The sequence below is a fragment of the Lolium rigidum genome, chromosome 7 (assembly GCF_022539505.1).
Source record: "Lolium rigidum isolate FL_2022 chromosome 7, APGP_CSIRO_Lrig_0.1, whole genome shotgun sequence".
NCBI lineage: Eukaryota > Viridiplantae > Streptophyta > Magnoliopsida > Poales > Poaceae > Lolium > Lolium rigidum.
The window spans coordinates 89327309-89343318 of NC_061514.1; the positions used below are offsets into that span (position 1 = coordinate 89327309).

The 16010-nt window shown below is 43.8% G+C and overlaps 1 protein-coding gene and 2 long non-coding RNA genes across 11 annotated transcripts; all 3 read left to right on the plus strand.

Annotated features, from left to right (window-relative positions):
* Positions 1-1135: 1135 nt before the first annotated feature.
* On the plus strand, positions 1136-6485 carry LOC124674469. Of its 8 annotated transcripts, XR_006993024.1 has the most exons (6): positions 1136-1733; positions 2011-2036; positions 3563-3617; positions 4552-4816; positions 5131-5205; positions 5561-6485. XR_006993024.1 is itself a non-coding variant. In XM_047210515.1 (3 exons), the coding sequence occupies exons 1-3, from the start codon at positions 1510-1512 to the stop codon at positions 5658-5660; spliced, it is 399 nt and encodes a 132-aa protein (XP_047066471.1). In that variant the 5' UTR covers positions 1136-1509; the 3' UTR covers positions 5661-6485. The 8 variants fall into 8 exon arrangements, 1 of the variants encoding a protein (XP_047066471.1); XR_006993022.1 differs by having other exon boundaries at positions 1136-2036; XR_006993021.1 differs by lacking the exon at positions 3563-3617 and having other exon boundaries at positions 1899-2036.
* A 1186-nt stretch (positions 6486-7671) lies between these two features.
* On the plus strand, positions 7672-10745 carry LOC124676777. 2 transcript variants are annotated; one of them, XR_006993794.1, is made up of 4 exons: positions 7672-8136; positions 8483-8863; positions 9506-9585; positions 10022-10745. It is a non-coding gene; the product is annotated as an uncharacterized LOC124676777 (long non-coding RNA). The 2 variants fall into 2 exon arrangements; XR_006993793.1 differs by lacking the exon at positions 10022-10745 and having other exon boundaries at positions 9506-10011.
* A 284-nt stretch (positions 10746-11029) lies between these two features.
* On the plus strand, positions 11030-11825 carry LOC124676778. The gene is made up of 2 exons (XR_006993795.1): positions 11030-11338; positions 11468-11825. It is a non-coding gene; the product is annotated as an uncharacterized LOC124676778 (long non-coding RNA).
* The last annotated feature ends 4185 nt before the right edge of the window (positions 11826-16010 follow it).

The window sequence follows — 16010 nt, forward strand, 5'->3', positions numbered from 1 at the left end:
TTCGCCCCCGTTCAGTACCGCGGTTAGGAGTAGCAAACTGATTGCGCGCGAGAGAGAGAGAGTTTGAGTAATTTATAAGGGGGACTCTTCTAGTCCTTGTAAGTGAGTGAGAAAATAGAGAGCTCTCGCGCACCCCTCCTCCTCCGTTGCCTGTCCCACCAAGCACTGCGGGATGCCGGTTGCAGGAATCTCGCTGAGCCGAGCTTATCGTTTTGCTGTTCAGGAATTTTATTACGAGCCATTAACGAACGCTTTAACGCAGCCTTTTTCATTATTATTTTCTAGATCGTGGCCGTGCCGACTCGGACGTGGGCTGCGTTCCACAACTTTCCCAAACCACACTATTAAGCATGGACGAAACCCTAGTCAGTACGAGACACATATGTGACAACCTCTTTTCAGAATCTTGCGCGCCGCCTTTGTCTTCCTTATCCCGTCCTTCAGAGTGCACCGATAGACGGGACAATATGCCTCTAGAATCCTGCCTCTTGTAGACATGTATGGGTGAGGGGAAATCATACAATTACTTCTTCCCACATCGACAAGCTCTTCGACAATCTCAACATGGGAGACAACACCGACGTTGCTGCTGCCACCGCAAACGTCGCTACTGTTGCGGCCAACGCTGGAGCATACATGTTTCTATCTTTCCTGTTTCAGATCTTGCTAGAGTTTCGAGTTATGCTGTTCGGAGTAGATGCAATAGGTTTATTTTGTTTAGATGATATCTTTTTATCTACTCTGTTGATCTGCATGTTTAGTTTATTTATTGTTTTCGTAGTCATGATTTATCAATTGTTTATTCGAATTAAACCATTTGGTAATTTGCTTATATATCAACATAAGTGGGCATTTAAAGTTTTACGAAACGACATATTTCGAGGCATGTGTAAAAAAGAAAAAAAATCTCGTGAAAAGTCTTATTTTAGCACCAAAATTTGTGTTTTCTACACATGCAGGATGTCGAGGTGTATACACCACATTTTCTTTTGGATTTTTTTTGACATTTCCAAATGGAGAATAAGTAAGTGCGAGACCCCTAGCGGCATGGCTGGGCTATCCACGTGGTGCGTTTGGGTTGGGCTAAAAAAGATAGGACTCGGATGTACTGTGGTCAATCTGTACATCTGTACTGCAGGCAAGTGAGCGGAAAAAATGTCCGACCGAAGCTTGCCACGCTCTATCCCTCCCAAACCCTACTTCCTCTCCCATCCAACTCTTCCTGGCGGCGGCTATCGGGCGTAGCACAACGAGCGGGCAGCTGGCGGCGGGGAGCGGCGACCTCCTGTGTGGTGGTGGAGAGAGCATGGGCAGCTGAGTCGGCTCTCTGTGCCAGCACAGCCGCCGCACGCCGGTGCGGAGAACCGCTGGGGCAGATCTCGGCGGCGGCACCGAGAAGCCCATCTCTGTACAACGGGCAGTGTGTCGGCCTCTTCTCCTCCAAGATGCTGCTGCCGCCGGTATGGATGGCCGCCACGCGCCACTCCGGCTCCTCGGCCGCGTCCTCCGATGGCGAAGAAGAGAGCATGGCCTCGTGGGGGATCACCGAGGATTCCGGCAACAACCCGTCTCTGTACAACCGGCCGCGCGTCGGCCTCTTCTCCGCCAAGAGCCTACCTCCATCTGTATGAACAACCGCCTCGGATCCTCGACCGCCGCTCCGTGGTGCGACCCGTGGCCGCCTTTGCCAGGAAGTGCTCCCGTCTTCAAGATCCTCCCGTGGACTACAACTGGTATGCAATGATGCTTCTCTAGCTTTCTGCTGGATATTTTGCTCTGAAAATTAGCGATAACTCAATTCTGTTGGCTAATATTTCCATGTGTATACATTCTTCATAATTAGACGTTTGTATAGATGCTCAGTTCTTATGACAAAATTAAGAATCTACTTTATACAGGAACGCCTGGACATTTGGGGCAGTACATACTAATAAAATAAGTTGTTCCGATTGCAAGACATCATTGCTAAATTGTGGACAGTGTGACTCTACTTTCGTTTATAAACTGCAGACAGGCTATCCAAGCTGAAAAGGAAGGTTTTTAAACAGAAGGCACAAAGTGCCCAGCTTTAAATTAATAAAGCCACACGGCCAAGATTACAAAGATGCTGAAGAACAGCTTACAACTCACACAGACCACAGCAAACATAAGGTACACTAGAAACTAGCTGAAGCCCGAAGAGCCCTTCCAACGCAATCGAAGCACCAGGGAGCAGGCAAGGTGAAACTTGGGATGGGATCATCTGCATTGCTTGGGAGGGTTCACGGCTGGACCAAGATGGCGAGTCGTCGCTTGTCCGTTCTCTTCCATGGCCGGAGAGGGACCCCTGCCCCCTCGCCCTGGCTCGAAGGGCGCCGTACCGCCGCCCATGGAGACACACTCACCCAGAGCAGAGAAGGGACATGAACCAGACTGCTAAACTGAGCCAACACCCGAGCCCACCCGAGCGCTGCGTCGAGCACACCACGAGATGCCTTGCTGCTGGCCGCGGCACCTGACGCGAAGAGACGAAGCTGCAGGGCGAGGACGCTGAAGAGAAGGAGCTCTGGAGGGGACGAGGATTGACATAGCCGAGCTTCGGGGCAGCACCTACAAGGGAGAAGCATCGTGCTCCTGTCGTCCCGCAACCTCGCACCCGAGCGAGTGCAGGGCACGAACCAGCGAGCAACCAAAAGAATTGCGGGAGCCAGACCCTTGAGCTCAGCAGCACCACCACCGCCCTACCACAGGCACGGCGCCAACCACCAGGAAACAGCGCCAACCCACAACCCCAACTGATCCAAGGCAACACCTTCAGGAAGGTGGCGGCGCACGGGGCGTCGCTGCCGCCCAATCCAAAGGATTTGGGATTTCTCCCGGTATCAGGAAGGGGAAGGGAGGGGGCAAGATACCTTGACGGCGCTCCAGGAAGAACACGGCGCCCGCGGGCGTCGCCACCGTCGTGGCTGACACAGCCAGCCAGGGATTTCTCCCGGAATCCGCACCACCTCCAGCACCCAGCCCGGCATCAGATCCGCCAGCCAAAAACCGTCGGAGCTCGACGCCGGGAGGGTGGGGCGCGCCAAGCGCAGAGGGAGACGCCACCCTTCCGATCTGGTTCGGGGCACCGACGCCGCGGCCCCCGCACCACGGCCAACACCCTCCACCTCCCCGCCGTCCGCATAGCCGAGGAGGAGGACCCGCATCACGCACGCCGCTCGCCGCAGAGCCCGCGCCGCCACACCACCAGAGGCCGCCGCCTCAGATCCAGAGCCCCCACCGGAGCAGCCAACGGACAAGCTCTCCCGCGAAGGGGAAGCTCGTCGGCCGCCGCCACGGTCATGGCAAACCCCGCGCGGAGATCCTCCATCTAGCAACCACGGGGGGAGCCGAGAGCTCAGATCCCCGCCGCCCCCTTCACCGGCGTCGCGAGCGCAGCCCGGCGGCGTCTCTGGGGGCGGCGAGGCAGGGGAGAGAGGAGGAGGAGGGTGGCGGCGGCGCGGGGTTAGGGTTTCGCCTCCCCGGTCGCCTGGAGGAGGCGACGCGAGGGGCGAAACGGTTTTCGCCACCGCTGAAAAGGAAGGTACCTAGGCTATTAATTTTCACCAAATGCAGTGGGGATATAAGATCTTGCTTTGGTATGTCCTTGATGTCTCTTGATCCTAAATGTTTTGCTTGCACAGTGCGAGAGGGAGATTGTAGTTTTTTCCTGTTGGATATATTGTTGCTGGATTGCTTGCTCTTTATTCTGCATGTATCTTAACATGGCTGGTTTTTTATTTCACAACCTACCATTGTCTGACTTCTCTCAGCGGTAGGTGCTCTTGTCTAATATGCGGAAGAGTTTTGGAGTCACTGATGGCCCCAGTTGATGTAAATATTTGTTGTACTATGTTAGGTAGTGATACTAATTAATTGTATATGTAAGTTGGTATATGAACTTCAGAGCTTAGGATTAGTTATATTGGAACCTTCTATAGGAAAGTACTCAAATTTATTTCTATTAAGAATTGTAAATGGGCTCTTTATTGGAGGTGGCATTTTGGCACACGCGTGCATATGCACCCATTATATAAAATAATAAAAAACAATTTTAGAAATGTCAAAAAAAATCTGACATAAATTTTTTCTTATACATTGTGATATCCTATGTTCGTTCACAAGTTTTCGTGGAAAAATAACATTTTGTGTGGTGTGTACAAAAAAGACAAAAAAATGTCCTGTACGTAGTCGTGTTACAGCATTAAAATTTGTCTTTTTTACAGGAGCCACAGAAAAATGTTTTTTCTTTTGAAAACTTGTGTACCAACATAAAATGTCTAGATGTACATGTAAAAATTTAGTTTAGAATTTTTTAATACTTTAAAATGTGGATTCACATAATGGGAGCATATGCTCCTATGAGCCAAAGTGCATTTCCCCTCTTTATTGGGTTTGTTTAAATCTACGGTTTAAACACTTCTTCCGCAGTCTACTAGGATCATTTTTACCTATAGCATTCCTCTCCAATAATTATTTATATTTGTATATATATGCTTGGCATCAGCTAACATGTGTTACTGCATACTTTAGGATTTCTAAAAAATTCTTACACCAGCAGCGACAACGACAGCATTGATGTTCATGGATACTGAAGATAATCCGTCATTGATCCCTTTATCCCACATTCAAAAAAAAATCCAAGGAAAATATTTCTCTCAAATATTGTATCTCATATCTCATCTCTTCAGATTGTGTGCATGGCGGCAAAATGAAACGTGGCGGGCGGATGTTCGTGACTTCTTCTCACACCTCAGATATTCAATCTGCCTCCAAGTTTATCTGCTTGCTTTTCTCTGTTAGTGGATCTACAAGTTAAATTATTCATTCATTCTTCGCTGGTCGGTTTTCACGGTGGAAACGCCTCACAGTCTTCAGTTTTACGCTTACGCTGAGGGGAAGAAATGTTTTAGACTTTCTACACACAAAAAGGTTCTTTTAAACGGGGTCTGTGCTGGGAGCTAAGGAAAAAAGTCCTTGTGTGCCTGCAGATACGATGGCCTTCTCTTTTTCACCTAAAAAAGAATCATTTTTACTATATCCATGTTTTTAGTAGATGTACCCTGTACCAGATCATTCAGTGACGATCCTGTCTTTGATTTACATCCTCAGGTTCAGTTGGAACCTGTTCTTTGGGGTATCAGGACGGCATATGGCTAGCCCGTCCTTATTTTATATAACGAGCTGGTAATTTTGCAACATTTTATTCTGAAGAAATGCTGATATATTGTTCAATGCTTTACAATTCTACAGTATTATTCAATCCAATATGCAAATAATATTAGTTCTTTCTGTATTGTTTCTAAGCTGACTTTCCTTGAACACTATCTGATGGTTTCTGCTTTTGTACTATATTATATAACATGCGGACCATCATTATTATATCCATTTATCCTACTTGATTGTACTTTTGGCCTGTTATTATCTTCTTCTTTTTTCACCTCTGGCCTGTTACTATCAAATTATAACCTGTTCCAAATTTCAGATGTAGTCAACAGGTTATCTGAATATGACATTTACTGCCTTGTTACTTGTTTAACAGGCAGAAAGATCGGCAAGGGAAAGCTTCTATTTCCTGGGTGAATTATTTATATTCGGTGAAGGGACTCTTGGATGGTTTTCAGATGCCACGAGTTGCATGAATGTGATGCAAGTATCAGCATCGGCTGCTTACGTTTTCAACATGCATCTTCCTACTAGCGTTCACTTTGGTGACTATCCGGATGTCTATCTAATCAAGAGGCCGGCCCAGATGCAAGCCATGACACGGCATGGCGCTGCAGTTGACCCTAGAGTGCACGATCTGTTCCAGGCTTTGAAGATTGTCACCATCTGTGATGGGCGACGTGCTGAATTCTGGGACACCCACTGGATTAATGGGCGCCGGCCTTCAGAACTCTGGCTTGTGCTCTGGAGCCATTCCACTTGTCGAAATCTTACTATGTGTGCGGCCAGCACTGGCAACTTATGGCTCCGGTATGTCAAAGGCTAACCCACCTGTGATGGTTCTCTGCAACCTCAGCGAGCTTTGGCAGCACACTCAGCTCCTCATGCTGGTCGACGGCGAGGGCGACCGTGATTTCCTCACCTGGTGTGGTGGTGCATCCAGCATAACCCTTTGCTGCCTACTGTGCTCCTAATGCCCTGGTAGCTCCTTGCATTACTCTCCCAATCTGATGCGTAGGTTTGCAAGGCAGCCACAGTACTCACTGTTTGGATGATCTGTAAGGAGCGTAATGGCCGCTTCTTTGAACCATGCTGCACCTCTGTTCGGTAGGTTTTCAAGCGCCTGGTGGATGAGGCAAAAGAAATTGGTGAGATGCGGGCCTTCTTGCCAATGTGATTAGAGACCCAAATTAGATGCTATTATATTCAGCTTGATCGATGTTTAATTCTTTAGTTTTGGGCCTGATCTTTTCACTGCCCCTCTTAACCTTGTAAATAACATTTTGTTGTTTGTTTGCTCATTCAGTAAAACACAGCTAAAGCTGCTTTTTTGAAAGAAAAAAATTCAAGAAATCACATAAAACAAGAAATTGGATCGCAGAGGGCCGGCTAGGAGGCGCCCCAAGGGGCGCCCCAACTACTAGTACCTTTAAAATGCAAGTTAAACAAAGGGGACATACACATCCAAGAACCAAAACACCACTCCCTGAAATTTCATGTATATCATTGAGAACTTATTAGTATGACCATTATAGATGTTTGGCCCTGAGAAATGTCAATAAATGTTTTGATCAAGGTTTTGCTAAAAACGATTATGCCCTAACACTACCTTAACTAAGGTTATTAGCAACGACAGCTAATCTCCCACTAATGGGCATTTGTTAGCCTGCTCCTAACACTACAAAAATTAGTATGAATATTTAAAAACCCATCTCACAATTGAAGTGAACAAATACAACATCAATGATCCATACATCTCACTAGAAATGTCCCGGGGCCATTCTTAGTCGCCCGGAATGTCAAACCAAGATAGTGCTAGGAGTGGCTGACTCATATGTCCTGATATCTCACTAGAAATGTCTTAAGACCATTCTGGCAGGCCCACGGCCAATGGCTAGTAACAAGCTATTTTAGATTCACTGGTAAATACTTATGGTGTGGTCCGTCAGTAAACATAGACTATCGAAGGGTGTATATGAGGTGGTGTTATAGCCTTACAACTACGCAAAAGTTTAGATTAATTTCAACCCAATGTCAAAAAAAAAAGTTCAAAATGAAAATGCCACAACATTTCAAAATTTGATACAAATTTGAAACTATTAAAGTATATGATATAATTAGCTTAAATCTTAAATAGTTTCCTTATATATATATACCCTATATAAAAGTTGTTCAGTTTACCGCATCCTGCATTCTTTGGCTACTGTAAATGGGCAATTTCTGATCGTTTACTTCCATCCATTGAGTGACACGTACATCCTTATTTTTCTCTACCTTCCACTGTTAATTTTGTTTCCTTTTTTTTCGGAGGGTGGGGTGACCGGTTACCGGCTGATCGTTCCTTTCCTTCATATCCACGTGAATAGGTGATTTTCAGTTTGCCTCCCACAATCAGCGGTCAAAGCGGTGCGGCCCCACCACCGAACGATCCAGCAGCTCCAGGATTTGCTCTACCAAACGAACACAGGAACTGCCCATATCCTCATCCCCCGGCTGAGAGCATCTTCCTCTCCCTGCCTGGCCGGCCGACGAGGCAGAGGCGGCCATCATGCCGCCACTCTCCCCTGGCAAGCAGCCATCAGGCGCCCTCCTCCCCTTCTGAGGCGTTGCGCTTGCGCCTTTCTCTCCATCCCGATTCGGCGCCCTCCTCTCCCTCCCGAGCAGCACGCAGGGCCATGGGAGAGCCGATGGGAGGAGTTCGGTGCCCCTTCTCCTTCCCAAGGTGATTATTTGTACGGAGGATATGAGCGCCCTCCTCTCCCTCCTGATGCAACATGGTCGTCGGAGGATACGACGCAGCCGATGCTCCCTTCCGGTTGCATCTACGGACAGGTGCATATGCTCCCTTCCGGATGCATCTACGGACAGGTGCATCGCCGGTCACGTCGGGAACCTGTATCTCTCTCTGCAGGACGCTGTGACGTCTAGGGCATTTTGCATCTGCACAAGATGGTAAGACTACTCTTTGTTTCTTTCTGTGCATGGAGGAGCGAATATGAACTATTAAAGTTCTTTCAGTAATCTAAACCAAGCAGTGGTTGGAGATACAATGAGAAATATCCATGGTTGATCCAGTTGTATTTCACAAAAGATGGGCGTAGACATACTACTGTAAAAATTTCTTTATTGAGGAGCATCCGTCAGACCAAATTGTTAATTATTGGTTGAATGCATATAGTTTCTGCTTTCTTCTACTGATTGTCAATGTATATGTTTTAGTTAAGTCTCAGTTAAAAGTCATATAGACTCTATTTCGAATACTTCTGATTAAGTCTGTATTCTCCCTATTTTTTTTCAGGCATTGCTACAAAATGTGTAGATGGATAAGATGTGCAGTGACTTGCCAATTTACAATTTAATCTACTGGTTAGATCTTTCTTCAATTGACACTACACAACTATCAGGTTTTCAGATGTATATATCCAGAGGGCTTTATACATCAGATGACATTGGTGGTGAGAGAGATTGGCTTCATTTTTGTTGTAATTGTTAGATTTGGGGATTTTTATTGGTATTGCAAATTTTATATGGTTTCCCAAGGTGTCTTATAGTAAATGATTGGGAGCATGATCATATATGTTGTTCGGAGGCCTACACTATAGTTCGGATTAAAAGTGAGACTATCTTGGTTGGTCCATAGACAGCCAAGCAAAGGGTGCATGATTATAATTATTACCTGGTGAGTTGGGTTCCTCTTTTATTCTCAACAAGCTTGCAGCAACATAATGCCCATACTTCTAAATATCAATTGGTGGACTGTATGTGGCGAGGATTTATTCCTTGGCATATTAACATGTTTTTTTCTTTTGGTGGTATCCTATTTTCTCCCCTTTAATTACAATATATTATATTTGATCTGTCCAACATGAGCCAATTAGAAGTATTAGTGTACAATGCCTCTTATGACTTTCTTTTCCTCCACTACCTTCATGGCTGCAATTTTCAAATTGTTCAATATTCACCTATTATCACTGTGTTGCTCAAGCAGCGGTTTTACAGGATATGTGAAACTATTACAATTTGACCAAGAGACTAAACTACACTGTTACAATTTGACCGAGAGATGAAAGAGTTCAAACCTTATAAACTATTTGCCTTCAAATAAACGATTTTGTTATTATGCTAAGATTGTGCGGAGCATACATATATTCAAGATGATGAATTACAGTTTAGTAATTTTCTCTTGCTTTTCCTGATATAATGTGTACCATGATCAATTACAGTTCAGTAATTTTCTCTTGCATTTCCTGATACTGTGTATCAGACATTAATCGAAAATCTAAATTATGATTCTCCTGATTATGGTATGTCTTACATGCAGAGAGAAAGGGTGGAACATGGCGATTAATCTTTCCCATGTTTGGTCTTGTGTTCGCTTATCCAATTTGTCTGCTATGCCAGGTTTGTAACTGGGCCGACACTTAGAGTGATTCATACCACCCTTCCTCATAGGAATATGTCAAGTTCTGGAGTTCCATGGGAGTCCAGCTTGAAATCATTCGCCGAAGATAAGCTCAGTGATACTCAAAAGAGCACTGAAGAATTTCGAATTAAGTAATTGTGCATGTGAACTTAATAGGATAGAAGGAAATGATTCGTTTTGAAGGGCAGGGTACTATGCTCACCACTCACCATATAGTGCCAAGGGCCAACCTTCCGATATCTGATACTGAAGTGCAAATACTGCCGATCATCCTTGCTGAGCTCTCCTGCAATTTCTTTTGTTTGCACATTGCCTTCCATCGCTTCATTTTTCTGAGTATAATGTCTATTGAGACTATGTACCTGCTATGCATACCTGTTGATTAATATGGTCTTTTGCTGTTCTGCTTTCTAGGATCAGTTCTCAGAATCAGCTCTATACGCAAGACAATGAAGCTTCTACCTATTCTACTACTACACGCAGCTGGTATATGTTAAGTTTCTCGAGCCGGTAAATTTGAAATGCCTGGTTCTAGAGTGCCCATTTAATGGGCACACGTCTTAGCGAGTGGGTTCTGGAAGCCAGGGGACCAAAATTGGCGAACCCGTGTGCATACCAATAACTGTTTTGCATGCACCAGCCACCAAGTGGCCTTTCACGTTGCAGCGCCGTTAGTATACAGTTGGGATATGCTATGCAACGACTATCAACAAGTGCCAAGGTCAGACACTTCAGAATGTCGGGGTCAGACACTTCAGAAGGCCGGGGTTAGACACTTTAGAAGGTCAGACACTTTAGAAGGTTGGGGTCAGACACTTCAGAAGGTCGGGGTCAGACACTTTAGAAGGTCAGACACTACAGAAGGTTGGGGTCAGACACTTTAGAATGTCAGACACTTCAGAAGGTCGGGGTCAGACACTTCAGAAGGTCAGGGTCAGACACTTTAGAAGGTCAGACACTTCAGAAGGTCGAGGTTTATGTTGCGATTTCAAGGGTAATATCAAGGGAAGGGCTTGTGCTAGCGCTTGATGAATCTGGCAAGGCAACTACCTATACAACAAACATAGTGTACAGGGAGGTCCTTGGCTATCTATAAGTGTTCTTTCCTACGGAGGTGGCGTTTTGGCTCATAGGAGCAAATGCTCCCATTATATAAAATAATTAAAAATTAATTTTAAAAATGTTTAAAAAATTTGACATAAATTTTTTGGTATACATCGTGACATTCTATGTTCGTACACAAGTTTTCGTGGAAAAACAACATTTTGTGTGGTGTGTACAAAAAAGACAAAAAAAAATATGCTATATGTAGTCGTGTTACAACATCAAAATTTGTCTTTTTTACAGGAGCCACAATTTTTTTTTTCTTTTTTTGAAAATTTGTGTACCAACATAAAATGTTTAGATGGACATGTAAAAATTTAGTTTAGAATTTTTTGACATTTCAAAATGTGGATTTACATAATGAGAGCAAATGCTCCTATGAGCCAAAGTGCATTTCCCCTTTCCTACATGCTATATTATTTGTTTGCATATACGTAATTTATTTTCCATAGTTTTGCGTGATCGATATTCTTGCTCATTGTGTCTTCTTCCCAGCTACTTCTTGGCAGGATCACTGAATCTTCTGTTCCTTTTGGTGTTGTGGTATGTGGTATGGGTTTAGAATGGACAACCATCGATTTTGTGCAGCTGCCGCAACTCTCTCATCGTTGATAGATCATGTGTCAGGTTATCTCTGTTCTCTTCCGTATTGTTGTACTCCCTTTCGATATACATTTTGATTTCTCAGTTTTCTTTATTTGTCTATTTATGTTACAGTCTAAGGGTTCAACTCTCGCTGCATGGTACTAATTGCAGGTTCAGCAGGCATAACCGTGTTTAGTGTAAAGACACTGAAGCTAATGGAGGTGATTTCTGACTTTACATGTACAACACCCTCAAATCCCAAGCCATGTACTCGCTTAATCTGCATAACAAGGGCGTATGGCTAGAGCTCAGTTTTGTTATCAATTGCCTTTACCCACTATTTACTCTATGGTATATGTTAGTGCGTGTCTGACATAAACAGATGCACAAGACACTGAAGCTTTTGTGCTCCCTTTTCTTATGCTGGCATCCGATTCAATGGAGAACTGAACTAAAGTGTACTGTGTTGTTATTATCTCTTTCTGACAACAATCTACGTTGTGAGCAATTCATACTCTTTGTTCTTTCATTTAAGCCTTTTTCTCATAAAGATTTCCTTTCAGGCGCACGCAGCTGCTGTAACAAATAAAATTGCCCCTATTGAGCCAGTAATGAGAAAAGTGACATACCGATTATTGATGCCTTAACCCATATAGTTGCTCAAGCTCACTGCCAGTCGCATGCGTTCTCCCACTCCTCCCTCTTCGCCGCGCGCTCCCGTGGGAAATACGGCGCCCCTGCTGTCCTGGCCAGCTCAGCAGCTCCATCCGTCGTCGTCCAAGGAGCACGCCAGCTCCGTCCTCGCCACCACCAGCTCGGAGCAGTCGTACGGGTCACAGACCCGACGCCAACCGGAGGAGGTCTCCGGCCCATCCGCGCGGCCCCCGTGCCTTGGCCGCCGCCACCACGGACGCGCCAGGAAGCCTCCACACTGCCATCGAAGCCGCCATGCCCCACGCTAGCACGGAGCCCAAGTGGGCCATCTCGACCCGTGCTGAGACCTCCATGCGAGGTGGAAGGGAGGCTCGCCGCCGCAAGCGGCTGGCCTTTGGCGTCCCATCACACGAAGCTTCCTCCACGCCACCGTCGGACCCAACGATGCAAGCCGTCCGTGCTCACAGCAATTGACCTCCGCGCTTGCGAGCTAGATACCCCAGCGACTGAATCGTCCAGCAGCAGGCGGGGGCAGGGAGAGAGCATGCTGTTCGCCGCCATCCTTATCGCCTCCGCACCCCTCCTTTGGCTTCCGCACGGAGAGCTCACACCGCTCTTCTGCTCAGTGTTCCAAGATCCACTATTTTTTTTAACACGTGTATGTTCCCAAATCATCTAGATAGATACTGCTGCCGAATCAACTACTCCATGTGGGTCGGGCATGCTCTGCAGCCCACCTAACTTCTGCTCACTGAATTACGCTAATTCAAACTTAATAACATTTCTGAAAATCTTGCGCTAATTCAAACTTAATAACACTTATGAAAATCGACAGCCGACAGCCACAGGCGCGGCGTGTCGCCGCGCCACTGCCTCCTAGTAATTGTTTAAAATAGAGCTAAACACTAGCAGAAGTTTAAGGCAATGAGTTATCAAGCTTTTTGATCAAATGTTGGCCAAAATTTTATTCTGTCCAAAATCATCTGAAATAATTACAATGAATCATGAATGTTGCTCTTACTATTCAAGTTCGGGTTTTTTTAGTCAAAGTTGGACACAAATTCGAAAACTGTTAGAAAATCTAAAATACTGACAATTAACAGCCGGGAGTGAGCATACGAGTGTAGATGGAGTCACGTAGCTTAATTTGGTAAATTAATTAACTATTTTTCCTATTTTCTGACGTAGTGACGTTGGGCAATGGTCAATATGAGAAATATCTGACAAGACGTTTTCTTTTCTGATGCATGGTAAGAACAAATATCCCACGCGTCATCCCGCACGAGCAACCCGGGCGGCGGAAACCCTAGCCACCGAGCCGGACGCCTCCCATATGCCTCCCCTCTGCTGCCGTGCTCCGACGGGCAAAGCCCACGCTGCAGTGTAACATCCCAAGATTTGGGATTACAAAAGGAGAGGAAATAAATGTGTGCATTGCATTCATGCATATAAAATCCGGGGAATTTTCACGCTTTTAAATAGACCTTCACCGTAAATAAATTTCACTTGAGTTGATGGAATTAAAGTTGATCATCAAGTCAAGCGCTATAAATCTCAATGTGACCTTTGCTAAAATCTTGTTTTGGGTAGAGATGATTTGACCATGGGTTAGATCAAATGTAACTAGACCTATTACACCACACCTTAAATAAGGATCAAATACCAAATCTTCTAAAGGATCATAATATGGTATTCCTTGCAACCACATATGGATATCTATTCAACCACAAATAAAAGAATAACAAATAATTAGGAAACCATTCTTGACTTATCTTTTCACTGTCCTTTACTAAATCATGTTTCTACCATGATCCGCATGGTATTTCTCTCACTTCATTCTTGAACCATGACAAGGACATATATATCAAGAAAAGCATTGCCTATCCTACTTGTCTATATCCCAAATCTATCTATATCAAACCCTAGCCAAGGGAGAGTTATATCCATTCATTCAGATAATCGCATCATCATCCTTTGAGTTAAAACCTTATGATATAATCCATCTCATGCAGAAGTGGTGAGGTAGTACAACTTTAAAGGAATGGAACCACATTCTTTACATTAAGAAGTAAAGTAGGAACCATCCAAACAAAGCGATCCAAGTGGAGACTTAACCTTTATATACCTAAAGATATCCTGTGAGCACATCCTAAACCCTAGAGTAACCATACCTATATAAGTGAGCTCAAGCAAATGGTTACACTCAACTTAATTCAGCAAGAACTTGATCTGGGGAGGAGAGTCAAACCGTCTTAGAGTATATCTTTGGTAAGCCAAAACCCTAATCATCACCATTGGGTGTTGATTATAGAACCTTGGAAATAACTTTAAGGTTAAAACCTAATGAACAAGGACCTATCAATAGTGACTTGAAGAAGCAGATAAATATATATAGTAATATATTGAAATACTTAATGCCAACTTTATAAGAAGAGAAGCTAATAAAAAATAACTAGATCATTTCTAGTGTATGATCATGCTTTGGAGATATAGAAGACTAAGTTAAACCTTAGTGTGATAATAAGATATCATCCATCACATGAAATGATAGGGAGACTACTATCGATCAACCTTAGACCATTATCCATATCTTAGGTAGAGAAACAATTGAAGAACAACAACACTTTGCTTAGCCAAGAAGTTATGTCAACCCTAATCATATTTTAAAGAAACCATCCATACTGAAAGGAAAAGAAACCCTAGTGAACTCAACATATTATCAATACACATTTGGAAGCCCTAATCCATATTATACATTCCAATTATGCATAAACAAGTAAAGTTAAGAAAAACCTATTATCAAACCCTAGCATGATAATTTATATCCCAATCTAAGAGACTTGATCCAATAATCCTTATTGGGATATAACTCAAGTTGGTGAGACAAGTAGATAAGCCTAGTGATAAACCTACATTAAAGAACAAAGTGTGTGATCAACCACACTCATGCTTGTAACTAAAGGAAAGGCCATGATGAGAATAGTATCGCTCTAGATATTTCAAATCTAGGTTTAAGATAATGATCCTTAGCAAATAGGTTGGCACATAAAATAATATGTAGGTGATCACATTTTCAAATAAGAAATCAAGCAATAAGATTACTCCTAAATAAATTCCTCAGAAAGGAATAGAACAAAAACACCCATATGCATTAATAGGCAACTGTATAATCCATAGAAACAATATAGGAACACAACTCAATATTTTTTTGCATCTTCTTACCAATTAGAAGTCAAATAATAACATATACCTTTGGCCAATACTTTTTATCTCAATAATTAAAATAAAGTTCTTATATAATACATAGTAGTCAAGCAAGGGCTTAGAAAATAAGTTGAATTCCAAAAGAATAATAAATGGAACTATATCTATTAATATATCATTTAAAATCTAAGCATAAATAAGAAAATTATAAGAATACTAATATGCATAAACTACTATTCAATACTAACTATAGTCCATACAATATCTCTGAAAAAATATTGGAGAGGCTATAAATTTGAAAACCCTCAAAATTAGAATTGAATTCAAAGTAGAAATTTAAAACAAAAATAAGAAAAAAGGAAATGAGAGGAGAGGTTTACCTGTCCACCGAGCCCAGCACCAACTCCACACGTCAGCCCAGCCCGACCCACTTACCGGTTCGTCTGGTTTATACGAGGAAGAAAATCGACATCGTCTTCTTCCCTGAGATCGACAATGCGGTAGAGTTTGGCCGCCACGTCCCCGTCGATGTGGTTACTCCGTGTCGACCGAACGCAGACTCCTGGAGTGCTCTGCAAGTGAACTCGTCCATCCTCGTCTCAAACACGCCAAGATTCATGCCCGATTCAAGCTTGTAATATCCCAGGTTTAGAGGCAATAAAATGAGAGAACACCAAAGTGTGCATTGCATTCATGCATAGAAAATCCGGGGAATTTTCGCGCTTTCAAATAAAACTTACCACAGTAACTGAAGTTTCACTTGACTTGCTGGAATTGAAGTAGATCATCAAGTCAAGCGCTATAAACTTCACTGTGATCTTTGCTAAAACCTTGTTTGGGTAGAGATGATTGTGAT